At 40.8% G+C, this 19,423-nt stretch overlaps 1 protein-coding gene across 1 annotated transcript; it reads right to left on the bottom strand.

The window, feature by feature from the left end:
- Nucleotides 1–5,193: 5,193 nt before the first annotated feature.
- On the bottom strand, nt 5,194–14,108 carry LOC139467136 (sulfotransferase 6B1-like). The gene is made up of 6 exons (XM_071248852.1): nt 14,030–14,108; nt 12,200–12,418; nt 10,224–10,553; nt 8,795–8,898; nt 6,922–7,084; nt 5,194–6,210 (listed from the first exon to the last, which is right to left on the bottom strand). The coding sequence occupies exons 2-6, from the start codon at nt 12,366–12,368 to the stop codon at nt 6,077–6,079; spliced, it is 900 nt and encodes a 299-aa protein (XP_071104953.1). The 5' UTR covers nt 12,369–12,418; nt 14,030–14,108; the 3' UTR covers nt 5,194–6,076.
- Between the last annotated feature and the right edge of the window lie 5,315 nt (nt 14,109–19,423).

Genomic DNA, 19,423 nt, shown 5'->3' with positions numbered 1-19,423 from the left:
AAAAGGATAAGTTGATTGTTTAAGTTTAATGCTAATATATGAAGTAAGTTCACGACTGAATGTCTAGAATAATGGTTGGTCTCTGCAAATACAGTATTTGGTTAGCAATAAGCAACTACATTTAGTGTGAAAAGGAACTCCAGCGCCTTTGGAGATTCAGGACATGTAGAAAACCCTTCTTGCTTCATTTAGCTTCATAACATTGAAGGCTGAACAGAAGGGGAAATCAAATGGTTCTGGGACTGTGAGACGGACTACTTAATACCCCGGACCAAAAGATGTGTCATCTGTGTCACGTGTAGTGCAATAATAATGTACTTTACACAGACGTTTTGCTCGAACTGCATAAACCGTGAATTTTACACTTTCGCCTTGGTGGAGTTGGGTCTCAGTACTTGGCTGTGCTCAAGACAGATAGAGGCTTCATGACAGTACTTTACAGGAATACACAGGCTCAGCTGCTTCACCTCGCGCTTTGTTCTCACAAATGTATCTTTTAATCCCCCAAAACTACTATCACTCGTGTTCCATCTGTTACATGTCCTAAGGACGTCTTTGAGAATGGGCGTAACTATAAAATGCATCTCACATCCAGCTTTTGGTCCCGTGTACAATACATTGTGTACAACAGGTGCTCATAATATTCCAGTGAACTACATTCTTACCTGATCGTGAAGCGGGGCCAGACAGATATACCTCTACCAATTGCTCCAGCTTGTGTACAAATCTACACTGCATATGAGACGCTCAACAGACATGCATGAGGTGTGTTGATGTTATATGTATGTAGATCATGTACGTACCTGTATGATGTATGTTGACGGCGAGGTTCTAAACACGACATTAGTCTCTACATGAATCTTCATGAAATTTCCAACAGTATTTTTTTCCATTTATGTCGAGCAATATTCCAGCAGCTCCTGCCCTTCACAACTTTTGAAGTATAGTGGTCCTTATTTCAAAATTCAAATCTTACTCTACATAGGACTCTTGCTCCGAAGTTCTTTAATTACAGCATTCAAGCTTTACTAAAGCCTTCAGAAGGTTTTACGGTTTTCACCAATTGTTTCCGTGGAAGAGTTTTCCGCTGGTGCAGAATACGGTCACCTTCTCGCGAACACTTAGTTTCGTACAATGAAATTTATCGGAGATGGATGAATGGATGGATGGATGGATGGATGGATGCATGCATGCATGCATGTATGTATGTATGTATGTATGTATGTATGTATGTATGTATGTATGTATGTAAATCATTTTTGTAAAACATAGATTTGCCGTATCTGTATATATTCTCTCAGAAAAGTGGAGGATCATGAAATATGAATGAGAGGAAAGATAGTTGTCATCCTGTGCGAGAACGTTTGTGTCTGTAAACCTTAACATCAAAGTACATACTACAGTTTGCACGTGTCTCATGCAGTGGTGCCACACTCGTACGTAGGGCGTCATTCCTGATTTTGGCACTTAATGGAAGGTCGATTAATCTCTGTGATTAATGTTGACGATCGACCCCATTCAGGGTATACCAGTCAACGACAAGAATAAAGGATCGATTGATCCGAATCCAGGCAAAACGCAATCGAGCACAGACAGCGAATCAAAATGCTACAAACGAGTTATGGTCAGACGGTTAGAAGTCGTGTACATACTCAACGGTCACGTGTTCTGCCGCCCCTTACAAATCGTAAAAGTGCCAAAAACGGCAATGGTGTACATAACATGGGAAACGTGGGTAATCGTCGCAGGTCACGTGTCATGTTTTCATTTGTGTCCCGATTCCCTTTGCACTTCCTTAAAAGGCGTGTTTGTGTCTGGCGACGTCTTTCAGGAATCAGTCCGGACAAGGACTAGTACAAGCAGACACGGTATTACACAGTTTGTAGAATTCACTTCACACTCATTTATCATCATGGCTGGGGACGTGTTCATGAATTATATTCACAATTCGCGTGGTTTGCATACATTGCCAATGTGTTCTCGTGATAGTTCACAATATGTACGTAGGTTGGCATACATGTAGGTAGAAGGTAGAGAAATAGATAAAGATATGTTATGCCATGTTATGTTTTCAATCCTTTAGTTTTCTCACATTGAAACCATAAAATATATGAGCACCTAAAGTACAGGAGGACAACGCCCGCGCTCACCTCCAGCAGCACATATACAACATCTATAAAATGCAAAGACCAGCCATGAGCCAAGACCTTTCCCCCATGAACACGTCTAGGACATGAAAGGGAGAAGTGTGTTTCAACATCAAACGTCATCGTCCGCGTTGGCTGAACTTGGCCAGGCGCTCCAATAGAACTGGGACAGACTCCCTTAAATCGTCATTGGGAGACCCATACGCCCAGTCAGTCTCGTCGAGTGAATGGATGTTTGACAAATCGTGTCAGTATTATTCATAACTAATCTAAAAATGTGAACTTTGAAACTTCGCATCTTACCCCAATCGACCTTGAAGATCGTTAGCCGTCATAACAACTGTCATACTTCACTACCTGTTGCAAAGTGTTCCCAATAGGTTCATTTTTACCATACAAATATTACCAGAAACTAATATCAGTTAGAATTTTGAAATTTTCAAGTTATTTCCGAATACCCCCTACTTCTTTAAAGAGTACTATATTTATCATATGTTTCCATATTTCTGATATATGATAGAACGCCTTCGTGGTCTTGTGATAAGTAGCGGAAGGTCCGGGGTTCGATACCTGGCCGCGTCATACCTAAAGACGATAAAGGCATTAAGGGGGTCGGCATTAAGGGACTAAAACAAGGACTGGTCGACTTGGTGTCAGTATTTGGTGTCTGACTTGGTATTTATGTTAAACTGCGGCATGGTATCTCAGTGTAATAGCACTAATGATCGGAATAAGTCTGGACTGGGACTAGTACAAGCACACACACACGCACGCACGCACGCACGCTCGCCGCTATTTAACCGCAATAATCTTGGACGCGACGTCAAAAACCTTTTCACCTCACCTCAACTGATAACCCCCTGAATTCTGTTATTCTAATAGTCAAGACACGTACATGTATTTTCCACGGTATTTAGAATTCACTTCTACGCTCGTTTATCATCATGGCTGGGCACGTGTTCATGAATTATATTCAAAGTCATGTGGTTTGCATACATTGCCAGTTTGTTCCCGTGATAGTTCACAATATGTACGTAGGTAGGCATACAAGTACGTAGAAAGTAGAGAAATAGACAAAGATATGTTTTGTTATGTTATGCTTTTATTCCGGAAATGTAGGTCATCCGGCCAATATTTCACAAACATTTCACAAGAAATATATGGATAAAGGCCCGCCTTACATTCAATACATTGCTGTTGACATAAATCATCAACACATGCAATTAATTCATATCATGTGTTTTTCGATCCTATAGTATTCTCACATTGAAATCATAAAATATATTAGCACCTAAAGTAATGTCGGAAATGCTACAAAAATGCTTTTCTGGCTTCATTTAATAAATACAAATCATGTGCCACCAGTGAGAAAGATAGAGTTTGAACGTTCGCCAAAGATACAGTTGAACCTCTGTGCAATAGACTATCAGGCGGACATGACGTGTACTTTTTCTTGCTCAATGAAAGCAGATATATCCTGAAACAGATGAATCCATCTGCTGATATTGTTTTCATGTCTTCATGGAAGCAATTACATCACACACATAACACAACTCACATATATCATCAACTATCTTAGAATAAAGGTCATATGCATTCCAGCATAAGAATGAAACAGTACAGTAAAGTACGGTTATAACGAACTCAAAGGGACTACTAATTTTAGTTTGTTATAACCGTAGTTCGTTATAAGCATATATACATTATAACAACAGCAAATAGTCGGGACCAAAAAAATAAGTTCGTTATATCCGTCAGTTCGTTATAAGCGTGTTCGTTATAACCGTAGTTTACTGTACTATTATCATTGTTGTTTACTTTTTCGTTATTAAGATTCTGCACGGTATTGATCTGGCTTTCACTTGCATCAATGCTATTTGGAAACGATAGCTTCGTTTTAGTTTCCGTTTATATTATCACACCTTTGCTTCAGAAACACTCCAAATTACAAAGACTTTAGCTTCGTTTCAAACACACTCTCATCTTTGCTTCAGAAACAATTCAATTTACAACCATAATCTCGTAGGCCAAAGAAGAGTAAACTGTCACTTCTAGATTGTGTTTGTAACAGATGCACGTTTTATTCAATGAATTTATCAATGTTTCTGCAACATGTCCCCTTGCTCTGTAACGACTCAAAGAAATGTTACTTACTGTTCATTTACATCATTTGAGTGTATTAGCTTTAGAATTGTTCCAGTATTTGTTGTTGAACAGTTTCTAATTCCTTACTAATATCCTCTAGTGAGTGCTTGGCTCTTCGTGATCCAAATCCTGACACGGACAACTAGCTCCAACGTATCACCGTTGGACGGGAATGAGGTTCGACATTACCAGAGAAGATGGAGAAGAACCTTATTTTATTGTGATTGTGTTCCGCATTACTATAAGATATCAATCGACACAGTTGTTAACGTACAGGTGCCTATAAAAAGTGACGTCCAGCCATAGAGGCTTATGAGACATCAATTGCAAAACTGTAATAGTAATGCACTTGAGAAGTCATTAAAATGCTCCGCCATCCACTGGACACAATCTGTTACATACAGAGCAGCCATGCATAGTGATCTACCATAGAACATCATGTATAATGAGCATGACGAGATAAGCGCTCAATAAAAGAGTCCTCATTAAATAATTTGCAGTTGTCGGGATAATAAATTCCCACAACATTGCATGGCATGTGTAGTTTGCTATTGCATGCCATTGGATGCTGGAGACGCACGTGGTATTGCTTACATTACAGCAGTGCCACGCCTACTGTGCGTGAACTACGTCATGCGTGACGTCATCAGTGTATGTCGCTCACATCATCGTCAGTAAATGATTGAACCGCCCTTAAGGGTTTTCGTAGTTGTGAGAACCTCCAGTATGAACTACAGTTCAACATTGACTCCCTTGCTCATCTACACGTTCTTCCGTCGATATTAAGATTTTTCAATTTGTTCGTAATGAATAACAACAATGTGCATGTAACTTGAAACAAGACGTAAAAGTGACTCAAATATTAATTCATTATTCATCAGTTTTTATTCATTCTATCGTAATAACCTCAACGATGATGAGTCGTCATATGCATGCTATCAATATTTATTGTGGTAGGATTTGTAAATATTCATACAAATATAAAGTAGAGGTAATCGGGCCTCGGAAACTGACAATCGTGTACTCCAACACTTGAACGCTGACCTTGACCTTTGACCGAAACGTTCCCCAACACAGAGAATGCATTTACGAAGTTAAATGGCACATGTATTAATAGGTCTTGAGAAAAACAAATTAATGAGTGAGATCTATCTGTGTCGTGACCTTGGCATTTGACCTTCTCAAAAAAATTCCCAGTTCAATTGTAGGATACCCTGTAGTGTCTGGGCGACGTATTCAAGATAATGGATGATACAACTAAGTTTGGCATCAAAGTTTACCTTGGCCCTTTGTTATGTTAATACAACTGACATTGGATGTGGCAGGATTAAGAAACATATAAAACAAAAAGCCTGCAGAGGTAACCCTTCCGCAGCTGACAATAACATAACCATGTTTACAAAGCCCTTTTCAATATAATACCCCACCCCACCGAAGGTAAATACCAAGTTTGCAGACACATGCAATTTAACCAACGATAAAGAACACCCGCTTTGTTCATACTACTATGGTCAATATATCACGGCATAACAAGCTAACTACAGTAATATGAAAGAATCGTCTGTTCTATAACTTCTTCTGAGTAGTATATATAGTATATAAGGGACAAAAGCATTTCAATAATCATTATATCAAATGACAACGCCAGCATGACTAATCTGTCTCGATATCTGCCGAAACAGATTCCTTTAAGCTTAAGACATATTAAACATCATATACATCAGATTCCGAAATCTGTTAGTGACGGTTTCACAAATACCGATGTTGATCGTACGAAGGACCATCTATGATGTGTTGACAATCTCAGACTTTCTGTACAGATCGTAGAACTTAGAGTCTTTCATCTTTTCGTCGTAGACGCGGTTAAAATATTTGCTGAGCTCTCCTGAAAACCAGTTCTGCCATGATCCGATCTTCCCTGAAAGGAAAATCAAATAATTACAACCCAATGGACAAACATTGATTTTGGAAATAAACATAATGTCTAATCATAGTTTAGGGGTTTGTTCAGTTTATACTATGAATTCGGGAAATACTCGATTCTGATTGGTCAATCAGAGGTAGTAAATCACAAAAACCACCTCTGATTGAAACAGCCGATTTTAAGACCGCATCGCTGCGTAAGATGATATCAATGGAAACGTATTTCTTTCTAAATGTCAGTAGGCATTTTTTGATAATATTATGTTCAATTACGGGCTATAATGTTTGGGTGACTGAATTATCTTAAGTATATGTGGCAAAATATTGTTTTCAGAAAACACGACGGGAATCAACTGTTATAGATATTTAGGTTCTGTTGACAAAAGAGAACTTGAAATTTGGTGATTTCCTGCAGTCGACTGTGACGTCATATTGTCTGTGTGACGTCATGAACGGCATGACGTCATAATGGTGACTCGCGGTGAAGGACAAAACCTTGCAACGCCAGCCTAATCTTCTTTATGGGCTTTCACTTCATTTAAGGATTGAAGTCGTATTTGTGGATGATCATCAGCTAATGGAAACGACCATTTCTCTCAGCCACCATCCCACATTGGTGTATACGTTCTTTGTGTGTGGCGTTAAAAAAACAACAGGTAGTAATCGCAAGGGGGGCGAGGTTTTTTTAGGTTCTAGTGTATACAACCTTGGTTATAATGCACACTCCTCCCATTCAGCTTCTCCGTGACGGCTAGTTTGTCTTGCTTCATGTTGTCAAGGTTACACTTCTCTGCGATTCGTGTCCGAAACGTGTCATCCGTTTTCGTGTTGAGAAATTTGTCGATTCGTTCAATTTGTCGAACTGGTTGCTGTAACCATAAAATGTTAATTATATAATGTCAACGCCAGAGGATACTCGGTCTCGATCATCCGAAACAGATTCCATTAGGCGGAAAGAACTTACCAAGCTCCTCACAGCGCAGCTCTCAAAACTATCGCTGCCATAAATCAAAACACCCCTCTGTGATAGGTGACCAGAACCATGATTAGAGTTGAACTCGACTGACATTTATGTTTACAAATGAGTGAATACCGCCGTGACCCCTAATACTCTTACCCCAGCTTAATTATTATCTTTGTCAATTTGAATTTCTATTGCATTCCAATGTAATTGGTATAGTAAGAACCGCCTCCGTGGTCTAGTGGTAGAGCGTCCGCCCGGAGAGCGGAAGGTCCGGGGCTCGATCCCCGACCGCGTCATACCAAAAGACGTTAAAAGATGGTACTTGTTGTTACACTGTCTGGCGCTCGGCATTAAGGTGCTAAAACAAGGACTGGTCGGCTCGGAGTCAGTATACTGTGTCTGAGTGGGGCATTCATGTTAAACTGCGGCATGATATCTCAGTGAGCTGGCACTATAAATCGGCATCAGTCGGGACTAGTACAAGCAGCCACACACACACACACACGTACATGCACGTCGCTATATAAGTGCAATAATCTTGGACGCGACGTTAAACCCGTTTTCACCTCACCTCAACTAGTATAGTAAGAATGTAACTGGGAAATTAAGTGATTTTCCGTTAGTCTCGAACCAATCTGATTATACAAACAAAAAATAAATTCATCCGGAAAACATGGTGACATAAAGAAAAGTATAAGCGTTAGTACATTTGGGGTTAGAGGGCAAATTTAAAGATTCTTGTAATGGCCGCGTCCACACTTTTGGCAGCGATGCTACCAAGAGGGTCACGAAGGTCACGCGCAGGGCAGGAGCTTGGAACATGACCAAGCTCCTCACCGCGATAGTCCGTTCGCGGAGGTCTCTATACTATGGCTGCCACCAGTCAAAACTCCAATCGAATGACCGTTATGTTCACAAACAAGTGACGACTGTCGTGACGCCGAATACACTTACCCCTGCTAAATTACTTTCTTTGTTTGTCAATTTGAATTTCTATTATATTAAAACTATCATGTTATTGATATAGTTTGTTGATTTTCCGTTAGTCTGCAATCTCGAACCGATCTGATGATACAAACAACAACGTAAATTCACCTGGAAAACATGGTCAGTCGTAAACCTTTTCAAAATTCACTATGATGGCATTCCCAAAGACATAAACAAAAGTATGAATGTTACCACATTTGGGGTTAGAGGCCAAATATCAAGATTCTTGTAATGGCCGCGCCCAAACTGTTGGCAGCGATGTTACCAAGAGGGTAACGAAGGTGTCACGCGCTGGGCAGGAGCTTGGAACATGACGTGCAAAGGGACGCAACTCTGCACAGCGATTGCAGCGCCGTAGACGATTTGGCCCCCTGACAGCCATAACAAATATATGTGGACTCACAGCACCAGTGACCAGTACCCAGTAGCAGTGACCAGTACTATCTGCGTGATGATCGGATTGTCCGGGTGTTTCATCTGGCTTTCTGTTCGTCATTACACCATATATTGTAGATTGGTGTTCCTGTTTTCAAGCAAGTAACAAACTCTATTATTAATGCCTTCGGCGGTATAGCTAAAATATTGCTGACAGCGGCAATAAACAACATTCACTCACTCACTCACTTACTGTCACGAGATCTTCAAAGCGGACAACTAGAATCGATGAAGTGTGATCATTGGCCATAGCCTGCTCCCAGTTTGTCACGTGGTCGAACCAGCTGCCCCAGGCCACTGGCAAACGAATTGCGCATAACTATGAAAATATACTCAACAATGAAACAATGTAATACACTTACAATAATTGTTTGACAATAAATTGCAGCGCAATATAATAATAGGAACATCATAACACATAAAGGAACATCGTAACATAACATGCTTATTGGAACATCATTATACATACATAGGAACACCATAACATACATAAAGGAACATCATGAGACGCACACAGAAACATCATGATAAATAGGAACATCATGACCCACATATAGGAACATCATGGCACACATATAGGAACATTATAAAACACATATTGGAACATCATAACACATATATGTTCATATCTGTTTATTATGTTCCTATATGTTCGTTATGATGTTCCTATATGTGTTTTATAACGTTCCTATTTGTGTTCCGCAATATAATAATAGGAACATCATGATAGATAGGAACATCATGACCCACATATAGGAACATCATGGCACACATATAAGAACATCATGGCACACATATAGGAACATTATAAAACACATATTGGGACATCATAACACATATATGTTCATATCTGTTTATTATGTTCCTATAAGTTCGTTATGATGTTCCTATATGTGTAAAATGATGTTCCTATATGTATTACAAGCATAATGACACACCTGGAAACATGACACAAATAGTAGCATCATGACAGTCACGTATAACAACACCATAACACACATGTATGACATGTACCACTTGGTGAAACCTACTAGCACGGGGTATTTTGTTGACTAACCTAGAAACGATCGAGGCGAATCTGGGAGTCGAACCCACGATCTGACACTGCACATTCTCTCACATTCTGCGCCCTGACAAATGTGAACCTAATCGTACACATACATATAGGAACATCATAACGCACATAAAGGAACACCATGACACACATATTGGAACATCAAAACACACATATAGGAACATCATAACGCACATAAAAAGGAACACCATGACACACATATTGGAACATCAAAACACACATATAGGAACATCATAACACACATTTAAGGACATCGTGATACACACATATAGGAACATCAAAACAAACATGTAGGAACATCGTGACACACATGTAGGAACATCGTGACACAAATATAGAAACATCTTAACATATATATGGAACATCATAACACCCGTATTGGTACATCATTACACACATATAGGAACATCTTAACACACATATAAGAACATCATGACACATACATTAGCACATGAAAACATGCAGCAACACACACAAGAACACACATACAGCAATACAGCAACACAGCAACACAGCCATCTACACATACAGGGACGTGTGTACATACATTCGCCATTTACGAATAACTTCAGCCAGTCTGCGAAAGGGCATATCTCCACCCTGTCTCTGATCCGGAGGTACTTTCCCATCAACTGATACCACGAGCAGGCGATGTCACGTGGGTCCCTTAGAACGTAGACAACTTTCACCTTCTTTTCAATCGCTGCTTTGGGAAGACGATCAAAATGCATGTGCCCATTGAGAACTCTGGGTGAAGGATACTGTGCCAGTTCCTCATTGAATACTTGCTCCAAGTGAAAGTGTTCCTTCGGGTGTGGTATCGTGTCGTCACACTTCCTCAGTAGCATGTTGATCACTTCAAAGCACCAATGTGTACCTGTCGTAAAATATCAGATGGTAAATTAAAACAACAAACCCCTTTATGTATTCATCAAAAACATAGTCGATTGTACAATTCCGACTATATCGTAATCATGTGTTTAAGCATAACTATCACAAAGCGGACCGCCTCCGTGGTCTAGTGGTAGAGCGTCCGCCCGGAGAGCGGAAGGTCCGGGCTTCGATCCCCGGCCGCGTCATACCAAAAGACGTTAAAAGATTGTACTTGTTGTTACCCTGTCTGGCGCTCGGCATTAAGGGGCTAAAACAAGGACTGGTCAGCTCGGAGTCAGTATACTGTGTCTAGGTGGGGTATTCATGTTAAACTGCGGCATGGTATCTCAGTGTGCTAGCACTATAAATCGGCATCAGTCCGGACTAGTACAATCAACCACACACCTACACATGCATGCACGTCGCTATATAAGTGCAATAATCTTGGACGCGACGTTAAACCCTATTTCACCTCACCTCACCTATCAAAAAGCTATGTCAGGTTTTCGAGAAAGGGTGGGCATATCCTGACCCACGGGTTGTAGCAGTCACCAACACATGCAAAGGAAAGTCAAGTGTTCAACATAAAAAAAACACATTATTCTTGTCACTGATGCGTCAAATTTGGAAATGTATTCCAAATGCCCACCATTAACTGTAACTTTGATTTTAAACTGCAATAGTTTAAATATTTAACGTTAAACATGTTAAATGTCTTTCTGCATGGAATAGAACATTGGTACGGAACTTCAACATCATAGAGTTTAGAAGGTCGATAGATTTATCAACAGGTACAAGATGGGAGGAAGTGTTAGTGGTGACTCCATAACTAAAGCGACAGTTTCATAATCCTGAGTCCATGGTGCGATTCAGACTAAATTATAGCCATGTGTTTATGGAGCACTGTCAAATACTGATGATACCAAGGGCGAAAAGGTGAGCGTATCATCCCCTTCCGTCGGCACTCGTCACAAACTTATCCACAGGCATGTCAATTAGCATCCAAAGAGCCGTTACCATCATGACCTATGGGCTATTTTCAAAGTTTGGTCTGTAGCACGCATATATTGACACAGGTGCTATGTGTGTGTGTGTCTGTGTGTGTGAGTGCGTGCGTGCGTGTGTGCGTGCGTGCGTGCGTACGTGCGTGTGTGGCTGCTTGTACTACATCGAGTTCGATAAATAGTGTTGGCCCAGTGAGATAGCATGCCGCAGTTAAACATGAATACCCCACTCAGACACATTATACGGACTCTAAGCCGACCAGACCTTGTTTTATCCCCTTAATGCCGAGCGCAAGACCGGGTAACAACAGGTAACATCTTTTAACGTCTTCCGCTCTCCGGGCGGACGCTCTACCACACAACCACGGAGGCGGTCCATGTCCAATAATTACCATACACTGAGCAAGGGTCTTTAACATACGGGGCTCCTGTCTCGTTGTAGAGAAAGACAAATCGCATTGCCTACAAACATTTCCTATTACAGTGGGAGTGATTTGAATTTTACGCCACCTGGAACATTCCAGCCATATGGTGGAGAGGTTGGTTTCACACCAAATACCCATGTAGGACCTGGTCTTTGGTCTGACGACTGAACGCTTTAACGACTGGACTACCTATATATTTGATAGTAAAAGTGTTGCACTACCAGATCGCATATATCCGCACAGCAAGACGTCATCATCTCTTATGTCCACGTCCGGTATGTTTCGGATGATCTCTTCGTTAAAAACGCATGGGAAGCGACATCCGTTTACTTCCAATAGTGGGTATTTTGCTTGAGGGTTATTCTCAGGGGACACGTGAATAACTGGCATGACTGTGGAATGTTCAAGCGTCAGTTGTGACAGCAGGAGAAATGTCAGATCTGCAAAAATAACAAAAACATACGTACCCTTATTGATATTGTGTTTACCATTCTAATGAAAGAGGGGGGTACGGGTGGCCCAGTCGTCTAAGGCGCCGCAATTCGCTGTGCAGAGTTGCGCCCCTTGGCACACCAGAAACCTATGATTGTGGGTTCGAATCCCGGTTCACCCCGATTATGTTTCTAGGTTTGTCAGCACCATACCCGTGCTCGTGGGTTTCACCGAAGTGGTAAACGTCTGAGACCTGCATCACTTCAGGCTTTCCTCCCACATTAAGCTGACACGCCGCGATATGACTGGAATACTGTTAAAAGCGGCGTTAAACCCAACTCACTCACTCACTCACTCACTCACTCACTCGTTTGTTGTTTAACGCCGCACTCAGCAATATTCCAACTATATGACGGCCGTCTGTAAATAATCGAGTCTGGACGCTGTTTGACATCAGGAGCATCGATCTACGCCTTTGGGATCGATGACATGCATTAACCAAGTCAGCGAGCCTGACCTCCCGATCCCGTTAGTCGCCTCTTACGACAGGTATATTAGTGATAAGCGATTGTCATTCATAATAAATTGACCGTCTCAATAATCGAGCATTCATTCATTTGGTTGAGTGTAATTATATCATTTTAGAATGTATGGTATCAATATATGGTATCAAATTCTAATGAAAGAAGATTTTCGTCATCTATTCCATTTAACTCAGATGAAACTGCAAGAAACATTCCTTGTCGTGGTGCTGACAAACCAAGAAACATCAACAGGGTGAACCTGTATTCGAAGCCACGATCATAGGCTTCTAGCGCCTAATGGACGCAACTCTGCAATCTTACAAACAACACGAGTGCAGGTGGATCACAAAGCTGCCATCTTGTTCAGGAGAAAATAAAATCATATGAAACAAGAAACAAAAAACATGTTTTAAAAAGCAAAGCACCTTAATCAAACTCACCCACTAGTCACCGTACTCTTTCTCAGGGTCTGCAATATGCTGAAGAGCATTGCGTCCCTTACTCTTGCCAGGATCCGCTTGTCGTGGGTTAGAATAGTAGAAGCGTCATGCTTGTGCGGTTAGGTTCACCAAGTGACAAGCATTCATGAATTGCATCACTTCGGCCTTGCGCCGACACTGAGCTGACCAGCATACAACTGAAGTGTTGCTGAATGCTGCGCCAAACCCATCTCAGAAACAGAAACATTGGTTCTCCTTCTCTTTATTTGGTTTGGTTTAGTTTGTTGTTTAACGCCGTACTCAGCAATATTCCAGCTATATGACGGCGATCTGTAAATAATCGAGTCTGGACCAGACAATCCAGTGATTGATATGAGCATCGATCCACGCAATTGGGATCGATGACATGCATCAACCACGTCAGTGAGTCTGACCACCCGATCCCGTTAGTCGCCTTTACGACAAGCATAGTCACGTTTTACGGCAAGCATGGGTCTTCTCCTTCTCTACAATACAGATGATAAGACGTAAAACTGTCTGGTAACAGTACCCTGTTACCCAAGGTACCTGAGACCTGTTACCCGGGGTACAAGAGATACAACATAAACCGACAAAGTGGCAGTTGCAGAACCTTGAAACGGTTAAAATAACTTACCAATTTCAGGCTGAAATTATAAATAACCTGTCCCCAGTCCGATCAGGGAGCCGGCCACGACTGCACTAGTTCCCACAAGTCATTCAGGGTCAAGACTGAGTTAAGTCTCCTGTAATATCCACTTGCAAACATAAAATTGGCGATGCTTGTTCCGATTATATCGGATTTACCTTAACTGTGCCTTACCTTACCTAAACAGCCTTGCTCCAAATGAAACTGTCAGGTATTAAAACTGACATTCTTGGATATTGTCAGTATCATTGTAAAGCTATGACCTTGTGCACTGACAAAGTCTACTTGACCCGCTGCGTGCTGTCGCAAACAACCTAGGTTAGCAACTGGGTTAATGATATTGCGAGGCCTCGGCAAATGCTGTGTCAGATAAGAATAGAATCATCTCCCTTTATGCGAACAAGCACCTGACCCCTCGTAATGTCAAGAGTATTGACAGAGGCATTTGTATAGCATTTGTCTACTCGTCATGTGTGTGGCAAGTGCATATGCACTATATACCCTAGTACACAAAGACAACAAACAGACTTTTTTATAAAAGGTAGGGCGAGCACCTACACCAACCTTCTCTGTTCGTTTGTTGTTTAACGCCGCAGTCAGCGCTATTCCAACTATATGACGGCGGTCTGTAAATAATCGAGTTTGGACCAGACAATCCAGTGATTGACATCATGAGCATCGATCCACGCAATTTGGATACGATGACATGCATCAACCAAGTCAGCGGGCCTGACAACCCGACCCCGTTAGTCACCTTTTACAACAAGCATAGTCACCTTTTACGGCAAGCATGGTTTGCTGAAGACCTATTCTAATGGTGTAATGATGTAATGGTGTGAATCATTCTACATCGATTTATGACCACTGATGTTAAGGTTTGAAGGATAACATACTTGCCTATGTTACCTACTGTGAAGGTTGTCAACCCATTCGATGCACGCCTCTGTTCCCTTATGTTAAGATCTGAATCATTCTAAACAAACCTATGTTACCTTACGTTAAAGGTGTACATATACTTGTATTTACCCAAGTGTGAAGGTGTGCACATTTATATACTGGTCTCCTAACAAGCGTCACTGTGTCCATAACTGTATACTTGTCCGTTACCCCGTGTTACGGTGTCTGTAGCTATATACTCTTGCTACCTAGAGCTACGGTGTTCATAACGATATACGTGTCTGTTACCTCGGGTTACAATGTCTATAATTATATATTTTTCTGTTTTCTAGTGCTACGGTATATACTTGGCTGTTACCTAGTGTTATGGTGTCTATAACTATAAGCTTGTCTGTTACCTAGTGATATGGTGTCCATACGTACATGTTTGTCTATTACTTTGTGTTACGGTGTCCATAACTATATGCCTGTATGTTGTCTGTGGTTACGGTGTCCATAACTATGTGCTTGTATGTTGTCTGTGGTTACGGTGTCCATAACTATATGCTTGTATGTTGTCTGTGGTTACGGTGTCTATAACTATATGCTTGTATGTTGTCAGTGGTTACGGTGTCTATAACTATATGCTTGTATGTTGTCTGTGGTTACGGTGTCCATAACTATATGCTTGTATGTTGTCTGTGGTTACGGTGTCTATAACTATATGCTTGTATGTTGTCTGTGGTTACGGTGTCCATAACTATATGCTTGTATGTTGTCTGTGGTTACGGTGTCTATAACTATATGCTTGTATGTTGTCTGTGGTTACGGGGTCTATAACTATATGCTTGTATGTTGTCTGTGGTTACGGTGTCCATAACTATATGCTTGTATGTTGTCTGTGGTTACGGTGTCTATAACTATATGCTTGTATGTTGTCGGTGGTTACGGTGTCTATAACTATATGCTTGTATGTTGTCTGTGGTTACGGTGTCTATAACTATATGCTTGTATGTTGTCTGTGGTTACGGTGTCTATAACTATATGCTTGTATGTTGTCTGTGGTTACGGTGTCCATAACTATATGCTTGTATGTTGTCTGTGGTTACGGTGTCTATAACTATATGCTTGTATGTTGTCTGTGGTTACGGCGTCTATAACTATATGCTTGTATGTTGTCTGTGGTTACGGTGTCCATAACTATATGCTTGTATGTTGTCTGTGGTTACGGTGTCTATAACTATATGCTTGTATGTTGTCGGTGGTTACGGTGTCTATAACCATATGCTTGTATGTTGTCTGTGGTTACGGTGTCTATAACTATATGCTTGTATCTTGTCTGTGGTTACGGTGTCTATAACTATATGCTTGTATGTTGTCTGTGGTTACGGTGTCTATAACTGTATACTTGTCTATTACCTAGTCTCACGGTGTCCGTAACTGTATACCTGTCTATTACCTAGTCTCACGGTGTCCGTAACTGTATACCTGTCTATCACCTAGTCTCACGGTGTCTGTAACTGTATACTTGTCTATCACCTAGTCTCACGGTGTCCGTAACTGTATACCTGTCTATTACCTAGTCTCACGGTGTCTGTAACTGTATACCTGTCTATTACCTAGTCTCACGGTGTCCGTAACTGTATACCTGTCTATTACCTAGTCTCACAGTGTCCGTAACTGTATACCTGTCTATTACCTAGTCTCACGGTGTCTGTAACTGTATACCTGTCTATCACCTAGTCTCACGGTGTCTGTAACTGTATACCTGTCTATTACCTAGTCTCACGGTGTCTGTAACTGTATACCTGTCTATTACCTAGTCTCACGGTGTCTGTAACTGTATAACTGTCTATTACCTAGTCTCACGGTGTCCGTAACTGTATACCTGTCTATTACCTAGTCTCACGGTGTCCGTAACAGTATACCTGTCTGTTACCTAGTCTCACGGTGTCTATAAATGTATACCTGTCTATTACCTAGTCTCACGGTGTCCGTAACTGTATACCTGTCTGTTACCTAGTCTCACGGTGTCTATAAATGTATACCTGTCTATTACCTAGTCTCACGGTGTCCGTAACTGTATACCTGTCTGTTACCTAGTCTCACGGTGTCTATAAATGTATACCTGTCTATTACCTAGTCTCACGGTGTCCGTAACTGTATACCTGTCTGTTACCTAGTCTCTAGGTGTCCGTAACAGTATACCTGTCTATTACCTAGTCTCACGGTGTCCGTAACTGTATACCTGTCTGTTACCTAGTCTCACGGTGTCCGTAACAGTATACCTGTCTGTTACCTAGTCTCACGGTGTCCGTAACAGTATACTTGTCTGTTACCTCGCATTACGGTGTCAATAGTTATATACTTGTGTGTAACCTTGTGTTACAGTGTCCATAACTGTGTACTTCTGTGTAACCTTGTGTTACAGTGTCCATAACTGTGTACTTGTGTGTAACCTGGTGTTACAGTGTCCATAACTGTATTATCATGTATTATTTTCCATGTGGCCCTAAAAAGCATGCATCAGGCATGAGAGACTGAAAAAAAATAGAGTGAGTGAGTGAGTGAGTATGGTTTTACGCCGCTTTTACCAATATTCCAGCAATATCACGGCGGGGGACACCAGAAATGGGCTTCACACATTGTACCCATGTCGGGAATCGAACCCGGGTCTTCGGCGTGACGAGCGAACGCTTTAACCACTAGGCTACACGACCGCCCCGAAAGAAATTAGAAAAGGTTTTATAGATAATAGTCTAAAAACAATGTTGAGTTGTGTTATTATTATCTACATGTGTATAAATGTTCTAGAGCAATTAATTAGTTATAAAATGTTTGTTTGTTTGTTTACACTTTGCATAGTATTCATGTCACTAAAGGTAGTCAATTTTATCAGGTTAATTCATTTATAATGTCATTTTAATTAGTTGCATTAATGTATTATTTGATCAAAATAGTAATTATTGTCTATTTAATTTGTATTTCAGTCAATCTGAAAATAACACTTGTTAAGGAAAACAGGAAAGAATAAAGAAATCATAACTAGAGAGAAATACTTCAAGTTATTACTGTATACTTGTCTGTTACAGTGTCCATAACTATATACATGTCTGGTGCCTGGTGATACGGAGTTCGTAACTATATACTAATCAGTTACCCGCTATTACGGTGTCCCTAGCTGTATTCTTGTCTGATGCTTAGTGTTACAGTGTCTATAACTATACACTTGTCTGATGCCTAGTGTTACGGTGTCTATAGCTATACTCGTGTGTTGCCTAGTGTTATGATGTCCATAACTATATACTTGTGTGTTACCTAATGTTACGGTGTCTATTAATATATGCGTGTCTATTACCGGGTGTTACGGTGTTCATAACTATATACTGATCTGTTACGGTGTCCATAACTATATACTTGTCTGTTGCCTAGTGTTACTGAGTCTATTAATATATGCTTGTCTATTGCCTGGTGTTACGGTGTCCATTGCTATATACTCCTCTGTTACCTAATGTTACGGTGTCCATAACTATATACTTGGCTGTTGCCTTGTGTTACGGTGTCTATAACCAGTCAGGTTCAAGACGGAAAACCGTCTCTTTGTTTTAGACGGAAAAACCGTCTACAACAGTTATTACAGTTTATTGCGTGGTTCGCTTACGTTTCTCTGTGACAAACAACAGTTTTTTAGTTTCGAGGAAACCCCACTACTATAATTAGTCATCGCGAAGTCTCGCGGGAAGATACGTCATCCGAGACTGAATCAAAATGGAGACCTCCGAGGGAAACCCGAACATCGCCGGTAAGAAACAATTCAAGTTTTAAGATGTGTGTGCATTATATTAACCGCATGTGTATGTGTTCCATGAAAAAAGGGGCGGTCGGGTAGCCTGGTGGTTAAAGCGTTCGCTCGTCACGCCGAAGACCCGGGTTCGAATCCCGATATGAGTACAATGTGTGAAGCCCATTTCTGGTGTCCCCCGCCGTGATATTGCTGGAATATTGCTAAAAGCGGCGTAAAACCAAACTCACTCACTCACTCCATGAAAAAGAGTTATGTGACATTGCATAAAAAAGTTTAAACTGTAGAATAAAAAGGGAAAGGTCGCGAACGAAACCGCACGAATGTAGATTGTTTTGTCCGAAAGTTTGCTTCGATAAATAAGATGGTTTTTGCGTGTTGTGGTGTATGCGGCAACAAGACGGCTTTTCCGTCTATCCCATATTAGTAATTGATAACAGAAGATGGCTTAGCCCTCTTGACAATTTTTTATTGTAAATACGGGTTTTCCATCCAATTTGTCAATGACATTGGCCTACCGCAGGCACGTATCCACGGACGCCACTTGTTGCTAAAATGAAAATAATAGAGTAACCTCCCTTTGAAACAATTCGGAACAACCAATTAGACCTCTCATATCTCGGAAGTGTAAATTTATATATCAATATATTGCTTAATTTTTTGTAAAAATGAATTTGTTTTCGGTACTTAGTAGTTTTAGCATC

This window comes from Haliotis cracherodii, unplaced genomic scaffold (genome assembly GCF_022045235.1).
Source record: "Haliotis cracherodii isolate W230 unplaced genomic scaffold, xgHalCrac1.p SCAF_19, whole genome shotgun sequence".
NCBI lineage: Eukaryota > Metazoa > Mollusca > Gastropoda > Lepetellida > Haliotidae > Haliotis > Haliotis cracherodii.
The sequence above is the reverse complement of the archived record's forward strand: the minus strand, read 5'-3'. Positions and strand labels throughout refer to the sequence as shown.

What these genes read in the sequence shown, in the direction of transcription:
- LOC139467136 (XM_071248852.1), bottom strand. Translation starts at nt 12,368, where the DNA reads ATGCCAGTTATTCACGTGTCCCCTGAGAATAACCCTCAAGCAAAATAC. An exon ending in GTGCGGATATATGCGATCTG is followed by an intron (nt 10,554 to 12,199) that starts GTAGTGCAACAC and finishes ATTTTACGACAG; the next exon opens with GTACACATTGGTGCTTTGAA. An exon ending in GAGTGTGCATTATAACCAAG is followed by an intron (nt 6,211 to 6,921) that starts GTTGTATACACT and finishes TTTTCCTTTCAG; the next exon opens with GGAAGATCGGATCATGGCAG.